The sequence below is a fragment of the Gavialis gangeticus genome, unplaced genomic scaffold, assembly GCF_001723915.1.
Source record: "Gavialis gangeticus isolate Ggan-Ray unplaced genomic scaffold, GavGan_comp1, whole genome shotgun sequence".
Taxonomy (NCBI): domain Eukaryota; kingdom Metazoa; phylum Chordata; order Crocodylia; family Gavialidae; genus Gavialis; species Gavialis gangeticus.
In genome coordinates this window covers 29,258,227-29,277,601 of record NW_017729031.1, presented here as the reverse complement: position 1 = coordinate 29,277,601, position 19,375 = coordinate 29,258,227, and the positions used below count along the sequence as shown (strand labels likewise).

Genomic DNA, 19,375 nt, shown 5'->3' with positions numbered 1-19,375 from the left:
TTTTGACAGTGGGTTTCAAGCCGTGTTCTGTGAAACCATGGGGTTCCACATGTCAAATCAGGGGTTCTGCAGGTGATGCGCTGCCATTGCCAGACTGGGTCAATGGGCTCCATGTCAGCTCTTTAGCATAGGAGGTAGAGGTCCTGCGGCTGGAGTGGCAGCAATACAAAAGAGTTCTGTGACATTAGGAAGTTTGACAACCATTGGGCGATCCAAAGGTGCTGAAGAGAGACAATATGCTATGTTGGACGCATACCAGACTCTAGTATACCCAAAACAGTCTTTTGCAGACTACAGCTACATTATAATGATCTTTTTGAAAGACACTGGAAGGAGAATGACATCACAGCCAAACAAGGCGAGTCTACCATTTGAGTCAGAGGCTACTGTACCAGACTATGAAAAGCACATATCAGAAGATGACATGCAGCAGAAGTTCCCAACCCCTGGGCCACAGGCCAGTACCAGGCCGTGACGGATTGACTGCTGGACTGGAAGCAACTGGCATACCGCAGACCAGCAGCCAACCCTTTTCTATACTCTGTATAAAAGTGGGTCGGCTGCCAGTCCATGGTATGCCGGGCACTTCCAGTCTGCAGTATGCTGGTCCACAGTTTAAAAAGGTTGGGAACCACAGCATATACCAGAAAAAGTGTGCAAGGTGTGCAACCAAAACCCTGTTGTACTGAGGGAGGGAACTTTTCAAACTGCATCCATCTCAGGCAAGTCAGTGAGGCACACTTGAACATGCTTGGTGGGGAAATGGTGGTGGCTGGCAGCCATGTTGGGTTTACCACCAAGGTTGAGGGGGAGTAAACTTTATCCTAGCAAGCAGGATGGAACATGTAGGGCAGTTAAGCCTGAAGCAGAGTGTTTCAAGAGAACTCTGTGAAGGGTAGTAGGGTCTGGTTGACTGAAAGAGACTGTCCTTTTGAAACCAGACTGAACAGGGCTGGGTGAGCTCTGGCTCCTGCTGGCAGAGGGGTAAAAAAATTTGTCCAGCTTGACAGGGCCTGAAAGAGTGGGATGAATTTCAGTTACTTCTCTCTCAACCAAAGAAACCTGTGTCCTGCTCCAAGCACCTGCTGGGGAAAGAAAAAAAACAGAACAGAAGAACAGTAGATCCACCCAGAGAAGATGGATTCAATCTGTGCCAACTGAGAACAGCTCTCAGAGGCTTCAAATGCCCCAATAAGAGGGCAGCAGATCTTATGCAAGCCAAGTTTTAGACACCAATATCAAGAACTAAGCATTAACACCCAAAACAAACTGGAAGTGTCCAGGAGCAGTTGGTATTCCTCTGCCCCTTTTATGGGCTTGGAACATGAGTTCTCAGGGATGCTGAAGCTGGTTTGCAGCTTATTTGCCATCAAGGAGCAATATAATGCTATGTATTATGATCTGTAATGTTTCCTTTGTAAAGTTCTCATCTATTTTTCATTAAATATTTGTTGTTGCAATAAAAAGATAACAAACGAAAAAGTTCAAAATTATTAGTCACCGAGGCAAATTCAATGCCAAGTACCCTATACTAGGGACTGCTGGGGGAGGTCTTCTATGTATGTATATATAATAGTGAACTCAGAGCAGTTGTGCACTTAATATCACATAATCCTTATACAGGAGCCATCAGAAAGTCTAACCCTGCTTATGCAATTCATTCCTACTGATCACATTTTCTGGTGGAATTGGACCAAACATGCCAGTGAATTTTCACCTCCTGTGTCATGCCTCTATTTGACCATTGTTACTTTATTCCTCAATTATCGGTTAAAGTTGCTCAGCATGAGCAGCCCCTGTCAATGCCAATATGTGGGGCCTTATATCCAGGCATCTCAAGAACTCTAAAAAATGTCAGAACAGCCTCCTAATGGCTGCTTGCAGGCATAGATATGTTCAATGACTTGCTATACCATCTCTAAAGATGAATATTTATTTTGGTGCAGTTCAGCAGTGAAAGACAGATATCAAAGGCCAAGTTTCCCTGTTTTGCAGCCTTATGCGGTACATGGGCATTTATTCCACCGAGAGTAAAAACTAGGAATAGAACACAAACGACTGAATGATCTGTCAGTTATAATTAGCATGGAAAAAAGCATGTCCAGAATTTTTCCCCCCTCAAATGGATACTTACAGCTAAGTTTCTAATCAAGTGAATTTAAGCATCTGCAAGCATGCTCAAGTAGCCTGATTTTCACACAGCAGGTTTTGCTAAAAACAGTCAGATAACTTAGTTTTCTACTTAAGAATTCAAAAGCTAGAATTAACATCTCCCCCACCCCAAAATGCATCAAAATGACTACCCACAGAAAATGGCTTCTCATGACATCTTCTGTAAAGACACTCGCATTTCCATAATCTTGCCACGTCTAAAGGAGCGTCTTCTACATTATAGGTTAAATGTGTAGTGTCTTTCATAACTAGCAGAGAAACTATAGCTAAAGAACAATTATCATCACTGGTCTACAGTGGGGTATAGATGGCCATCCTTTTAATTCACATTCTGGTAAGTATGTGCAAGGGCAGTGAATTAGAGAACTGCAGACATTAATGGCCAAGGTATTTCAGGTATTTAAAAAACAAAAACAAAAAACAACCCCAAAAGAAACCAACAACTAACTAAAGATTAAGCAGCCTGCCCAATACCCCTCACCTCTGCCTGCAAAATAGGAAGAGAAACTTGACATACCTTATGAAATTACACTGTAAACTATTTCTCCCTCCAGAAAAAACAAAACAGATTTTGAGCAGGAATCAGTGGCTCAAGGAGCCACTGGATCCAAGCTGGACCCATCAGGAAAGGGGCACAGCAGGCAAATACAGAGGGAAGAACCCCTCCATACATGCAGACATATGCTGGGGGAAGTCCCATGCAGAAGGATCCCCACAGCATGCTTATCATGCTGCCATGCCCAGTCTGCAAACATGGAGGGGGAAAATCCCCAATGAGAGTTCCCCCCTCCCAGGCCTCTCCACAGGAGTCTCCTGCAGGGAGATTCCCTTGCGCCTTGACACAAGCATGCCTGAAGCAGAGGGTTCCCCCCACTTTCAGACTCATGCCCCAAATCAGACAGCACCCATAGCCAATTTTCCCTGTGGGATCAGGTACCTGAAGCCCCAGGAAGGGCAGGGACAACAGCTCTGGCATTGTTGGTAGACATCGGTGAAGTGAATCAGCTGTGCAACACATTATGGCACAGCTGATCATGCTCTGAAGACTAGGTCTTTATTCCACTTTTGCAAACATGAATCAGTATCTTTTTAAAAAAAAAAACAAACAAACTACTCAGGTGAAGAATTCCCTGCTCTTCACAGAAACAGCATTTTTGGGTGCTTTCTACTGTCCTTTATTGGAAATTTATTAACGAACTCTACACTGCATGGTTAATTTTTCATTCTTGAATGTATGCCAAGTATACAGAACATACTGCCATCCAAGCCAGTAGCTACAATCAGGAAAGAGGGGGGGGGGGGGGGGGAAAAAAAAAAATCTTACTTGTCTGGGTTTTTCACTCTGAAAGTTGCACTAAGAGCTTTTAACCTGGAGTCTGCCTAAAAGACAGAGATAGTTGCATTAGATTCACACTTTTTTTTTTAAACAATCACACAGTAAACTATTCCCCCCCTTGCTTAAAATTATTTAATATATAATATTTCAAGCAGAAGATATACATTTCAATGACATCAAACACAATTTCTTATCTGACAATAGGAAGACTAAGGTTTCTTCATAACATACTTCCTTAATCTGGAAAGTGAAGCACCTAGTATCAGGCTTCTTTTAAGGAAAGCCATCACTAGACAACTAAAACAAATTTTGCAAACTAGTAAGTAAACAAAATCCAGTATCATTAAAACTAGTACATAATCCTAAATCCCAGCAAAATGTTTTTTCTTAAAATGTTACACAAACCATAAAATTAAGATCTACAATGCTACATTCTTTTCAGATGATGCAATTAGGTATAAGGCCATATGGACAAGCTATTTTATATATTTTTCAAACCAAATAAAACTAGTGGTGGAAGTGACCTCTATATGCTCTGCATTACTTGAAACAGTTCCCCAGTGAAATCAAACTCAAATATATGGTGTTCTCTCATTTTAGGAGTTACTTTAGAGGTGTATGTATATTATATATAGCCACCTTTCACTGCAGTGTTCTTTTTTTAATAGCTATGAACCTGCTATACTGGATCACTACTAAAAAAAAGTTCAGTAACCTATTTAATGACAGCCAGTTGCTTTAATTATACCCACAATGACAAAAAAGTCACTTCATTAGTGCCTGCAACAGAAGCATGCAATCCTCAGACACCAGTTCTTGCATTTGCAATTACATTTTTTAAAACTGTAGAATTAAGCCGCCCAATTTACTATTTATAGAGTAACATCCTTTCATTTAGCATTAATATTACAGTAATACCTGTGTGTCCCAACAGTAGCATAACCACGAGTGGAGGAGACATCAGGCAAGCAGCCTCAGGCACTGCCTTTTTGTATGCACGGGGGAAAGAGGGGTGGAAAATAGCAGCTGACCACATCACCACAGCAGTTGCTGCCCCGTGTGTCGCAGCCACCCTGCTATGCCTCTGGATCCCAGGCACTGAGGCTCCATTGTGCAAGACACTGTACCTAACAAAGACAGTGCTTGGGCAAAAATGCTTACTAAGCATTCACCCAGTCTTCAGGAATGTTAAAATTCATTAAACATCTTGAGTGATTTCAAGTAAAAATAACCCTGCAATGTGGTCTTAGTTTACTTTTGCTTGGTGCACCTATAGCAGCCATAGCAGAAGCACTCACATTGTGGTCCTGTCAGATTCTAATGAATTTGCAAATTCTGCTAAATACTTGTCAATCTCAGACAGGACACAAGCAGCAGCAGCAGCAGCAGCTTTTTATGACAATTCACCACTGTACCATCTGGCACAAAGACTTTATAGTGCTGAACCCCATGTTCTCCATCAGAAGCCTCTCAACTAAGTTCTGTTACAAGACTGATACCTCTTATTGCACCATGTCTATATAAAAACATCCATGTTTGAATTTCACTTTAAGAAAAAGGATGAGACTGCTGTAAGTCTGTGGAGTACCATGCACAGTACCAGAGTTCAATTAAGACTAATTTGGCTATTGCTTTGGAGTTAATAGCTACCAATGAGATCATATAAAAGCATTAAATCAAAAGGGGATAAAGAGGGGGTTGCCTGCCAGGAGTCACCTCTACAAAACAGTGCCAACATCCCAGAGTGACACTGATAACTCAGTCTCCCTCCAGTCACTTCATCTGTAACCAGTTTGAAAGAGACTAAAATCAATTTGTTTTGAAAGATAACAAAATGGGAGGCATCATGGCTCATATATAGTTCTTCTCTATAAGTGCCTAGCCTGCAAGAAACAATGTGAATCACAACCAGGGGAAGCCTCCTGCACTATAATATTAAACTAAACCAGTATGGCAATTCTAGTCAGAAGGGGCCAAAAAATAAACTCCACAAGCTTGACACTGGACTTGTATCTGTTCAGCTGGCTCACTGCTGTGTCTGCAGTCTAAATTTTGTTCAAGCACAGCTGAAACTTTGGGGCTGGAAACCATCCTGGTCAGTATGTGGTAGAATGAACATGGGGAGCACTCAATAGGCTCAGGTCTGCTTTTTAGTCATATAGGATGGTCCACATCTTGGCCCCAAGAATGATGGTCGGCTGCTACAGAGAACCAAGTCAGTGTACTTAGTGTAAAAAAAGCAAATTATTTTGCCCAAGCAGAGAAACTAAATATAAAAAATACACTCTAAAAAAGGTTTAACAAAAGGAAAACTGAAGGGCTCCAAGCCCTGATATTGTACAAGGTTTTCATAGTTTCTTCCAGAAAAAAACAACACAAAACAAAACCAGCCATGTATAGTTAGACAGCTAGAAAGCAAAAATGGGGCTTATCACACCTTACATTAACAATCTAAGATAGCATCTAATCAGAATTCTTTATTTCCAGTATTGTGTTGCTCTTTGGACTCCTTCTACCTCCAGAGATTAGCCTATATTTTAATACAGACGAGCCAGCTACTTGGAAGTGTGGCTAAGCTTGGTAGCCACACTTACAAGTTTACAAGAAGACTGGCCCATTTCAATTGTATGCAATTGAATTTGAGCTCAGTGAAAGAAGCTTTCTATCATACCTTTCCACTATTCAGTACAATTAACTGCCCCATTCCCACCCCAACCTTGCTGCCATTAAAATAAAAATTAATACACAACTCAGGCTTCCACAGTGTAATGTCATTCAAAAACTGAATTGGTAGAGTTTACTATCCAAATGTTTTGAAAGTTGTGAAGCACTTTCAGTTATTTTAACTTGGCAATTCAGAACTTGTTTCCACATTTTTAACACTTAAAAGGACCGGTACAAAGACACCTTTTGAGAAACACTTGAATTCAAATAGATGTTACAGCTACATCCCAGTCTATAAGACAATTAGTTAAAAAAAAGTGTGGTCACTCTTGCAATTCAAATACCTACTAAGAAGAACCATTTACAGGCTGTTAATATCTGCTTTTGTCAATACTGTACAGAACACACACTTGCATCTCTCAAACTTCTCATTTTCTCTTTTAATAATCCACTCTTCCATTTGTTGTGGCTCCACTTTTTTTTCTGGAATACACAAGTTATCAGAGGCAAGAATTTCAGACTCCACCTCCTTGGGTGATGGAACCCAGCCTCTCTTCCATCAAGAATGCATATTTCTCTCTTCCTGTTCTGCATATTTTTTCCACTAAACTTTTACACTATTCCTAATCGCTGCATGGAAAAAATCTCACTCTCCATTATACAGCTGAGTTCTCTTCATGCTTCAGTGAGTACAGATCTTGTTACAAATGTATTTGAAAGAGTCCATTATTAAGACTCCAGTGTAGTAGGCTTGATCTTATCCTAAAGCAGTCTCTGTTAAGAACAAAATCCCCAGAGAGACTATTCTCATCTTCACAAGCTCTGGATCTTCACACTCCAGAAGTGCCAGTGCTCCACTTTCCGAGAAACTGTTGTGACAGACAAGGAGCTGTTATGTAAGAGTGGCAGGAAAACTGTACGTGACCTGGTCCGGGAGGTAAAGTTACTGCATATCTGTGGCAAAGTTATTCAAATTTCCTGTATGACTGCATTGGTCTAACTTAACGTGGGACTGCTGGAAGAATAAACAGAAAAGCAATGCAGCAGATCTAGATAAGGACACTCCAGGACCAACTGAAAAAGACAATAGGCAAGACGTTAATTTTGAAAAGCTTGTTTCCTCACTGAAGCCTTATTTTGACAGTCAGAAGCCTGAGAACAAATAAACTCTCAAAAGTTAGTTTGTAAGGAGAAAGGACTGTTCACAGGCCAGGGAGACAGGCTGACTGAGAAAGGCATGTTGCCTAAAATTAAAAAAAGGTCTTCCCAAACTCAGAGAATGGCAAAACTTGGAAGAAGATGGAAATGCATACCTGCCACCCAGAGGCATGACTAGAAGATCTGCAGCCACAGCTCCTGAACCTGGTGAGCACTCTTGCACCCCCAATGGTCCCATCTGTCTGCTGTGCTGCAGGTTCCCAAAGCACATGCATCTCCCTTCCTTCCCCATGCAGCACTCCATTCCTCCCTGCTTGGTGCTCAGGGTTACTTCACCTATCCACTCCACTGCCTGCTGCAGAATTGCAGGCTCAGGGACAATCCACTGGGGCAAATTCGGCAGTGAGGGTAAACGAAGGGAGAGAGAGAGAGCTGAGCTCAGAGCAGGGAGGGCTGGAGCACTCCAATGTGTGGGGGGTGTGGTGCAGAGAAATGGCTCAAAAAGGAACTGTATGGTGGCAGGTGGGAGGAACCATTGTGGGGGTGAAAGAATGCCATCAGGATTGGGAAACACTGAGCAGAGCAGCCAAGTGAAGGAGATGCTGGGGGTTTGCCCACGGCTCTTTGCCTCACTCACCAAGGAAGCCTGCAGAGAACTACAGAAAGCACTGGCTAATCGGAGCACTTTTTACCCACTGGAGAAGCGGAGTTGCCAAGCTTCAGAGGGCACATGCATAATCTCTAATGAAGAGAACATGTTCTGAATTCCTGCACTGAGTGGGATGGTTGGTGTGTACATGTGCAAACACTCAAAGAACTGCCAGCTCCAAATCTTATGAAAAGTGATAGTCAAGGCACATTGTGCTGTCACTCTAAAGTAATATTAAAGTCATTGTTGTCCCCCTCTGCCCTTGCTTCTGCATTTTTAACATTCAGAGTGTTGCAGGCTTTTTGTTTTTTTAATTAAAAAAATATAATAGTTGTAGTGAAGGAGGGGGATGTGGTAGTAAGGCAGGAGGATGTTGCAGCAACTAGGTAAAGGCAAGTTAACACACACACACACGAAGTTTTGGATTGTGGGATTTGACTGTTAATAGGATGTGCCTTGCAATTCAAATTCAGTTGTTAAAACCTCAAGATTAATAGAAGCAGATCACACTTCCCCCCCCACACACACACACTTCTTGACAGTACTCATCATTTTCTAGTGAACTCACAGTTGAAAGGCTTCTGAACAACCAAAAAAGCTACAGGATAAAAATCTGGGCATTTGTACACATACCTTTTAGTTCTCAGATGTGCCCGATTAGTCGAGTCTGCTCTGCATGGGAGCCGACACGCACCACGCTGAGCTGTGTGCAGTTGTGTAAGTGGCAAAAATGTGCATCAGCATAGAGAAAGTGGCACCAGTGTGCCATTTTCTCTGTGCCAACACGCATTTCGTCACCTATACAACTGCAAGTGTTGCAGTGCTGGGCGCTTTTCAAAGTACCCAGTGCTGTGGAGCTTGCACATGTAAAAATGCTGAGTTGAAGGCCTAGACTCATACACATCATGTCATTTTGCACCTGCAGGTACATTTGTCTGCTACCAAAAAAGCTTGGGTCAACAACTTATTATATACCAATGCTTTTCCAATGTGGCAAGGTACAGTTTGGGTCACCTATTCATACCAGTTTTCCATTAGCTTTCTCTTCCCCCTGTACTGACTACAGTCATTATCTAGGCAGTATTTCACTGGAGTGTATCCCTTCCAAATTTTTTAGGATAGATACCAAATGCCTCCTCTGAGAAGTCAGAAAAATCATGCGTTTCCTTCAAGGGTGTACGGCAGCAACTCTCTCAAGACAATTTAAGATTCAAGTACTTAAAAAAAAAAAAACAAAACAAAAAAAAACCCTCACAGAAATTTTAGAAAACAAATTAAAAATTCCAGAGAGCTAGTCTGAGACTCAAAAACAGTTAGGTAAAATAAACTAATCCAGAATAAGCCTAAGCAAAATCAAGTCTTGCATTTCCCTGAGGCACTGCCTCATCTCCCATCTGATCCTTTTAGCTGCTTATTCTGGCAGAAAGACATTGAAGTTTTGGCCATCCATTTCTATTCTGTTTGCACATTCTACCTTTACATGTCATAATCCTAGTGTCAGAGCTAGCCCTTACGGCCATCCTTTGAGAGGCCGATTGATCAAGTTGACAAAACCCAATTTTGTTTCCTTTTAAAAGTTTACCAGGCCCATAATTCCATAGGTCACACTTAGTATTAAACACTATACCCACTGTCTATCAAGAGCTAACTAAAACAGGCTTGCCACAGCTGTCCACATGCACAACAATTGCCAAATTTCAAAATAGCAAAAATACACTATTCCCATTTTCAGGGGGCGGGGAAAAAAAAAAATCACATATTTGGTTCTCACAATTTTTTGTTGCCTTTCATATTAAAATTATTATGTCTGTGTGGACTCTGAAGTAGACTTCTTTATTGTGATCAGGCTACTTCACAAGTCTCGGTCCTTCACCTGACAAATGCATACGAAAATTACCTTCAACTGAAATCCAGTTTCATTCACCATTTCCTTCCAGCCACCTTCCTAGAAATAAGAAAAAGTTTCACTTAAATAAATTTACTGTAGAACCTGGTGTGACAACTCCAAGATCCCATAACAGAACCATTTCAAGGCCAAAAGGAATCTGGAGGAACCCAGCAAAGGACATGGAAAGACCAAGTAGCCAACCCTGGTCCAGTCTTGCTCACCCGGCCAGGTTACTGGAAGGAAGTCTTACTGGAATCTGTGTAACAGATCATTCTGAGTACTGGTTTCACTTTACCCTTGAGCTCACTTTGCAAGCTTCCTGCTTCACCATTGGCCAGCAGTAGCCTGCATTATCCTGTGTACTGCAGGGATCACAGCCTTATCTGAAGAGCTGTTTTCATTCTCCAAAAAAGAGAGACAGTGACAGTTTTGTATTTATCCTTCCCAGACACTGCCAACTCCAGGAGCAAGACAGAGGCCAAACTTAGACCTCCCCTGCAATTGGGAAGGGAGTGAAGGGATAACCATCAAGCTAACAAGACCAAATGGAGTGGACAACTTCTCCAAATAGCTTAAGTGAAAAGTAAAAAGTAAAAGTGGATTTGAGTAGTTCAGCCATGTAAACACCAAAGTGGTTTGGAGAATTATTTTGCAGGCTACAAAACGATATAAGACTCAAGTCACAGAATGCTTAAAATTGAAAGTGAAATATCACAACCTTCAGCCCCATGTAAAAGCAGGAAACACCTCACCCCTAAACAACTATAAAACCACTGCCTCCAGTGAAACAAAAAAGCCCCAGACAAGAATGAAATTTAGTCACAACCCCCAGAAAAAGGCCTGTATGCAACAAACAGGGCTTACACAGTGGTCTAAGTATCAGCAAGTTGTTAACTGTACAGGATGTAGAGAACAAGATTTACCTGACGACAAAACACTTGGGATGGGGCGTGAAGTAGTCAAAACCAATGCCACATAAGAACTAAAAAGACTTCACTGCATCCAAAAATTAATTTGGAACCCAGTGCAGCCTGTGTAGCAAAGAATATGGTATGATAAACATTTTTTTTTTCCTCCAGGAAAGAGACTTCCTGGCTGTGTTATATTAATCTTGGGAACAAATCCTGCAGGGATAGGGTAATCTCATTTTTAGGAAGTTTAACTAAACTGGAAAAAACACAAAAAACTACGAGACATTGTAAAACCAACCTTGCCCTACTGAAAAGTAGGCCAGGTAATTTAAACCGTTGTCATGTGTGTGGCAATGCTTTTTTGCCAGAAGCAAAGCAGATACCCATTTATGAGTTAGTCACTTAAACATCATAAAAAAGCATCAAATGGAAAAAAAAAGTAGTTTGAATACCTGTGTTAAAAATGAATAAAATATTTTGTCCTGGCAAAGAATGGGATGCGAAGCCACCCGCAATAGAAAGTTTTCCAATCCAATTCTTCGTCTTTCCACAAAGTCTGGATCCATATTATCAGCTGATAACTTATGCCAAACAAATTCAGCCTGTGTGAGCAGAGCACAGTTAAGAACAGCTAGTCTGTAATAAATGCAAAGGAAAGCATAGTTTCAACTTTCTTACCCTTTTTTCTGGTAAAGGTGGGACCACAATATGGGGAAAGGTAACCAACAAGTAATTCCTCAGCAACTCAAATTCACTGTACCGTCTCCAAAGGGAGTCTACTGGGGAACACTGTCCCTCAGTCTGGGACTCAACTGCCCTGAAAAATAAAACAAATCAGAACTGAATGTTGAATGATAAATTTACAAAAATCTCAGCATCTACATTCTTCAATTAAATAAGATACAAAGTTATTTGACAAAACTAAAAATTTTCCCCAACTGATCACTAGTACAAGCATCATCCACAATTTCTACATGCACCAGTAACTGAAACTTTAGAGAAAATAATTTATTTTCTAGTTTCTTTGAGGCAACTGGCATTTCCTGGCCAGCAGCTAGGATCCAATCCAGCCAGCAATTATGCACGAGAGCAGTTCCATACAGATCAATATGACTAACTGCAACAGGAAAGCACAACAGCACCAATCCTCCAAGAACATTAGCCTCATCTCCCATCAAATTCAGGTTTAGTAAAAGGCTCTTAAAACTCTGCTGGGCTGAACCCACTTGCTTGGAAATTAACTGGCCACTGGGTCAAAATTACAACTAAAGCAGAATCCCCCATTTGATTTTCACACAGCACTTGGAGAAAGAGAACGCTTTAAACAAAAAAAAACAAATACAAAACAAAACAAAAACCAAGAACCCCACACATACCAATTAAGTACAATTGTAAAATTAGATAAATGATTAGGGGATCTTAGGAGTAAGTGTAGTATTCAAAAGAACTTTTAATTCAAGGCTTCAGGATAGTGTCCCTTTATGTTCAGAGATTTAAGAGTTCACAGTGCAAACAGACAGACTAGCTGAAGGCAAAATAAGCCAGTACAACGTAAATTAGCAGACCTTTTGTTTAATCTTGATATATAATATTTTTGGAGGCCATCTTTTTCCCTGATTTTAAATTAGATTACAAACCCATCTCCAGCTTCCTCTCAGGTTTGAGCTTAGTCAGTCAATTTATTCAAGACATCATGGCAGATGCTCATCTTCAGACAGGATTTACATTAGTGAGGAACCCCCCCAGAGGAAACCCCTGAGTTTTGGTAAAAAGTGGTGTAAATAAGGGCACTCCCTTCAAGTCAGCATAGTGATAACACATTTTGCCATCAAGTGTGCCACTGAAAGTGTGATCCTTACTACAAAAAAAAAATCCTATGTTTTTCACAAAAACATAAGGATATTTATGCTGGTGCCCATTGCCCAACTCAATGCAATTATAAAATTGTACATACCGTTTTCAATTAAAACAACAGTACTCCTCACTTGTTACACTGAACTGCCATATAGTGTTGCATACTTTTACACTGCTGTTTTGCTTAGGTCTCAGAGGTAGCTGTCCTTTAGTGCTGGGTTAAGGGACTATCGTACTAGCATGGACTGTGAAAGCAATCTGGGATCCTTTGGGGGTGAAAAGCATATAAATTAATAATGAAAAAAATATGTGCAGAGGAGGATTTTACCAAGTACATATAACACAGGATATTCTGTTGCAATAAAACTACACATTTTAGGATCTAGTAAGAAGGTATTACTGACAGCTTGCTAAGCTTGTGAACAGCATGTATTGGGACAGGCACATGCAGAGAACAACACTGGAAGGAAGAGGCATTCAACCTGCCAAACTACAGTAGACTGAAAAAAGTGTCACAACTTTTTGTTAAGTGGCCATATATACATTTTTCTAACCAGCAGAAACTACATTTTGAGACCTGCCAGTGTACACCCATACCCAAGTCAATTAAATTTTGCCATGGATTACCAGTGTAAATACTTCACAGCACTCAAAATAAAGTACAGCACACACTTTCTTCCAACAAGTTTCAAGCCGTGCAATGCCAAATTGGAACACACTGCTATTCCATATTTTTTTATCTGTGGAGAAAGTTAAAGGAGATCTAACAAAGGCAGACACCCATAATCTAATTCCAGGGTTTTTAAAAATTATGAGGCTAAATTCCTAACGAGCTTTTTATTGGTAAGCTTTTGGGTACACAAGAAAACAATGAGCATTTGAACCCTGAAACATGCTTGCTGAAAAGGAACCCATCCTTGCTCTGTATGCCGTTTCATCTCTACCTCATTTATGACAAACGCTGCATTAAAACAAATGGACTTAACAATAAAAAGAGCCATCTCAATTTTCTGCTTTAAAAACAAATTCTATCCCCTTCAGGATGGATCATGTTTTTAATCATAATGCTTAAAGCATCCTTTTGATCAAGTAGCTTTGTCCCAGATAATTGAAGTCACACACAGGAAAAACATAAAAAAAATTCATAAACATTCCAACACATGCAACTGCTGCTGATTAACAATAAAACCTGGATGAACCCAACTGAAAAAAAAAAAAATACACGCATATTGCTAACAGACAGCAAATTCGAACAAAACACAAAACATGTAGACCTAAATTACTCTGCAACTGTGTCCAACATTACCACAGCATCACAATCCATCTAGATTCAAAGAAGCTGCAGCTGCATCCACAATGTATTAGAAGAACATACACTTCCAGGCCACACCTAAATTGCAAGAGGCCTAAAGGCAGTGCAGAACTCAAAACTCAGAGCAAGCATGTCTCACCATATGCAAGCTGCAAAATCATTTTTATGGTATGAGTTTTGTTTCAAGAATACTTTAATTAAAACTATATCTGAGCTACTGCTAGAGATGAAAAGTGACAGTACATAAGCCCAGTAAGCAGAAGAATTAGTATGACTGCAACCCAGGAAATTGATTTCCAAAAAAAGAATTGTGGGTACAGAGCTGAGCTTTTTATGGGGGAGAAATTCCCAACAGGATTCAGTAATGCTGTCTTGCTGAAGCAGTAGTTCAGGACTAGGTCCTCAAGCATTTAAAAAAAAAAAAAAAAAGTTTAATGCAACTCAGTACTAAAAGTCTTTAACAAACTTTAAACCTGAAGGAAAAAAAAAAAACTGTTTCACAGATCACTGGCCTCCTCCAAGGATACTGTCACAGAGACCATTACGTGACAGTCAAAACCGATTTAGTCTGTGGGCAGTGGCTGCAATTTGAATCCAGCCTGGGGTGCAGAGAGAGGAGGAAGCTTGGGCTAAAGCAAGACTATGTAAAAAGAGAGACTTGCCTGGAAGCAAGAGGACATTTAAATGTTGCCGAAAAGTGAAGCGAGGATGGCTGCAATCCAATACAGGGAGATCACAGACTCTTAAAAGAAATGCCGGGTCTTTATTTGATCAAACACCACACCTATGTTGGGGGCCAGGGACAGGTAGGGAACAGGGATAGCGATATATTGCGAGACTGTAGCAAACATTGGTAGACCCCTGTTAGCTACTTTAAAAGACTTGTATTAAGAAATTACTTCACACACTCTAAAGCAGAACCTCTATATAGGTTCAACCTCTTGGGAGCCAAGTGTACTTAGCCTCAGAAGAAACACACTATACTGAAAAAAGGCTCCTTGATCAGACAGCCATCTTGCATTTAAGCTTTTCTATGGTTCCAGAGATCAAATTTCTGCTTGAAGAATGCTGGCTTCATCATAACTTAGACACACTCAAAGAGAAAGAATTGCTATAAAGCTCATACTCATTTCCAAATGTCTACTTACAAAAGAGGGCTTAGGAGCATCACTTGCTTTCTTTGCACATGTAGCTATTTAGAAGGCAGAACAGCCTTGAAAACACTTGCCTGGGATCAAAGAAAGCTGAAGAACTTAAGCTTCCCAGTTTGGGGGTTTTCTAGTTATTTTACTTCCTTGTCAATGCTAGCCCTTTAGGAAGAGATGCTGATGACTATAATTGCCCTCTCCCCTATATCATTCCACAAGTTTATACTGTTATGGGTGATAAAGGACATAATCCAGCAGTTTACACCTTTGAAACATTAACTGTTCAGAATAATTATTATGGCTCTTACACTTCAACTCTAAACTGACAAAATCCTTGCTATAAATCTTCCCCTATGTAATCCAATCAGCTCTGGATGCAATTTAAGGTCTGAGCTTACAGTTTACCTTCAAAATAACTAACATCAAGACAAAAGTGAAAATCCTTGGAAGAGTCAGCATAAGAGATCTGTGCAGCAGCTTGTACTTTTTAGGGATGCATCTGGATAGCAGTAATTCTCACCTACCAACAGTGAGAATTACTTCATTCCTCTCTCTGAAGTAAACCATTTTTCCATCCCCAAAGGTTAAAAACCAAAAAACCGCAAACATATTGTGCATTACCTAGGCTTTGGCCATTCCAGCGTTTATAAACGGTTCAGCCAAACACAGTAAAACTCTCCTTCACCCCTTAATATGAAGGGAAGGCATTTGTCTTCCATGTCTTGATCTGCCCTTAATTAAAAATACATGCCATTTCCCTCCCTACCTATTCAGCTATTTTAAAATTAGTTCCTTTGTTTATACATATTCTTTCCAACTTTTGCAAGTTTATCAAGGGTCTCAAAAGATTTGATGCATTTTTAAGGCATCAGCTTCTGAAGTCAAAAGCCTCCGCTTCCTCATGGTTGTGGGCAAAAAATAGAGGTTGCATCTCTCCTAAGAGCCTTTTGTCCCAGGTGCTGACAAGCCCATTATCCCACTTTAAGTACCTGTGAAGATGACACTCTCCACTGGTCAAGGCTAATTTGAGTTAACTGACTTTCATTCCAGGGACAAGCTATTACTGTGTGCCAGTAAAGGATTGCCCTGCTCTCAGGCTTTGACTCTGATCAACGAGAACCACTTCAAATGCCACATCTTTTTTCACCCTCCAGAGACCAGAAGACAAAGAAGAGTATCAGGAGATGCCACTTCACTGTCAGGGCAGCTAGGATCTGGGACGAACTTCCAAGAGCAGTAGTGCTGGCTCCTACCCTGGGGGTCTTTAAGAGGAGGCTGAATGAACACCTAGCCAGGGTTGTTTGACCCTAGTACTCTTCCCTGCCATGGCAGGGGGTCGGACTTGATGATCTGCTCAGGTCCCTTCCGACCCGACCAACTATGAAACTATCCAAAACTCATTGTTCTTTTCACTTTGATCTCAGAGACCCGACTCACAAAAGCCTGGAATTGACAATACTCTATACTTGCTACTCATTCCTGTAGTGTTGGGAATGAGAGTATTTCTTTAAAACCTAGCTTCCAAAATCTCTGCATTTTAGAGATGTTTTTTTAAGCCTCAAATTAGAAGCAGCAAGTATTTGTTTCTTCATATAACATTCTGGCTGGGTTCTTTAACAGTGAGAGGGTCCAGAGCACCATAATATCTGCACAATCTAGAGACTGAAGCCTTCTGGCAAGGAAATGTTGCAATATAAACCATGCTCTGATAGACTCTTGTGAAGGTATGGGTCTATACCAAGGACCAGTTAAGCTAGAAACAGTTTATGAAGAAAGCGTTGCCTTTTCCATGGCCTAAGCAGCTACCATTTAGGGTCATTTGAAACAGGAGACGTAGCTGCTGTCTTCATCTCATGCAATCTTCCGACCACATCGGCTTAGAAATGGACATTACACTCCCTGCTCTCCATACTCCATAATCTTCAAGTACAAGGAAAAACGATTTAAAATGAGGACACCCTCAAAAAGAGGGCTCATCTAAGTTGCTCCATCTTTTTCTCAGTGCCGTGCCAACAGCCTTCAGAAAGCAGAGATGCAAGCTTCACCTCGCTTCACATACAGATAAATTACTGGCTACAGTGTTCATGTCAAAAAGTTGAGAGAAGACATTAATCTTATTCGACTTGGGAAAGCACCCAAAGGCTCAGGGTATGGACACCAGAACAAGGACTCGGGGGGGGAGGGGGGGGGATATAGAAAGTGGTGCAGGCAGGCAAGTGCGACAAAAGAAAAAGCACTCAGCTTTCAGTGAGTGTGTAAAACGCTGTGCGTTAATCCCACTAACCTGCACCATCCTCACTACTACTGCATTTTCCATATGGTGGCAAAGTCCCAATTACTCCTGGAGGCCCCTAGTCTACTCACCCCCTTAACATGCCTAAGGAGAGGGAATTCTCCCATTTACTGAGGACCATGTCCCAACAGAGAAGCCAGGGACTGAAGGCTCTCACTCCTAAATAACTCCTCTAGGATGAACTGTTAAGACAGCAGCAAGGGGTAGCCTCTCTCATACTTGTTTCTATGGCAAAACACACAGTCAATCCCCAGCAAGTTAGTCAGGCAGGCAATCTCGCCATTAAAGTCTCTTTTACATTGAATGGGGAGAAAGGCAGACAGGCGTCCTATGTAAAAGACACTTTTAGTATTCTTTGCTATAGTGTATTCAAGACAAAAACACCACTATTTTTACCCATACTTGGATAATACAAATTAATGGTTCTATATGTTAGACTCAGTAAAACCATTTTTTCCATTTGAAAATCCACGGTAGAAAAAGAACAGCAGATTTTTTTTGCTGAGATCTGGTGGACAAGTACACGCAAGCCTAGATTGTGAACATCCATCTACAAGACTTTTTTTTTTTTTAAATAAGGTAATAATGGGAAATTGAAATTTTGTGGAAATGGATTTGGGGGGGAAAGCAGGCAAGATGGGAGAAATCATATTTTAAAATCGTACAAGAACTCTCTCCACCTGGCTGTATTATAAAGCCATAAAGTATCACCGATTACAAGAATACTTCTCCCCAGGAACTCCATTCCAAAAGGAAGCAGAAATCCACAATGGTACTCATTACACTTAATACCTTCATTACCATCTAATTTTTAAGACCACATTATGAACACCATCATTAAATACAAGGACTGCAGACCCAACTTCAATTAAGATTATAATCACTTGTTGACATTCAGTCAAACTTCTCAATTTGTTTTGGTTTTAAAAATACAATATAATGCTTGTACAACGTTCAGACAGGAAAACCATATGTTTCCCCTCTAAGTACAGTTCTAACAATACACTTTATTCATCGACTCAACCAACCTGCCTGGAAAAAATTAAATGACAAAATTAAAACCTTCAACTTTTACCTTTGTATCTGATGTTATCGTAAGTGATTAGAAGATTATGTTACTCCAAAAGCCACATTCATTTACCTTAATGCAAAGTGCCAATGTGAAAAGTTTAGCCCATCTACTTAACCTCTTCCCATTTGCTATTTAAAACTAATGAACTTAAATGAGCCATTAAACAATTCTTAATGCAATAAAAAGAGGAATGACTACAGGAATCTTAAATAAGAAAGGAAGGAAATATATCAGATCTATTTCCTTGTAAAAGCAACAACCCCTTCAACTGCACAAGCTATTCAGTTAGCTTTGGGCATTTAATCTTTCACCATATGAGAAGTAAATGACACTTTTTTACCCGTGGATCATACCATGTCTATCCTCCTTGTAGTTTATAAAATACACATTTTAAACACATGCAATCCATTCTTCTTCACCTCTCCAAAAATAGTTCTCTTTAGAGGTCTCAGAATAAAATAGAAACATGACCATTAAAATAAAGAGACAGTCAAGACACCCTTGCCTCCTCGCAGTGTTTAGTAATTTGCCAGCAGAGGACGGGAATATTGATAATAAGAGGCAGCTTTTCTGGCAGAAAATACTTTGATATCAAATTATGACCAGCTCACAGCCCTGCCTCCAAAAATTTAGAACAAGGTTCAAGACCACATATGGATTTAATTTGAACCTGTATCTCAGTAATTGAAAATGTGGAAACGCAGAAAGAAGAAGATTATAGAGCTTAGTAAACATATACGCTAAAACTAAAAGAATGGCAGATTATCACAAACAGCCATCCCAAGGCAGAGGTGTATACACTTCGTTACTTTTGCCATGCCTGTATTTGGTTTCCTTTCAGGTCATGTCATGCACAGATTTACAGTTGGGATGGGTTCTTCACTGGGGAAACTGAATGCATTTGCCAGCACTGGTAAC

At 40.5% G+C, this 19,375-nt stretch overlaps 1 protein-coding gene across 1 annotated transcript in view; it reads right to left on the bottom strand.

The window, feature by feature from the left end:
• The window catches only part of SNX4 (sorting nexin 4), a 61,526-nt gene that overhangs the window by 28,226 nt on the left and 13,925 nt on the right, over positions 1-19,375 (bottom strand). Inside the window, exons 3-6 of the mRNA XM_019522556.1 lie at positions 11,457-11,595; positions 11,231-11,380; positions 9,877-9,924; positions 3,497-3,552 (exon numbers count right to left, since the gene is read on the bottom strand). Of these exons, the coding sequence (XP_019378101.1) occupies positions 3,497-3,552; positions 9,877-9,924; positions 11,231-11,380; positions 11,457-11,595 (393 nt within the window). The remainder of the gene's footprint in view (positions 1-3,496; positions 3,553-9,876; positions 9,925-11,230; positions 11,381-11,456; positions 11,596-19,375) is intronic.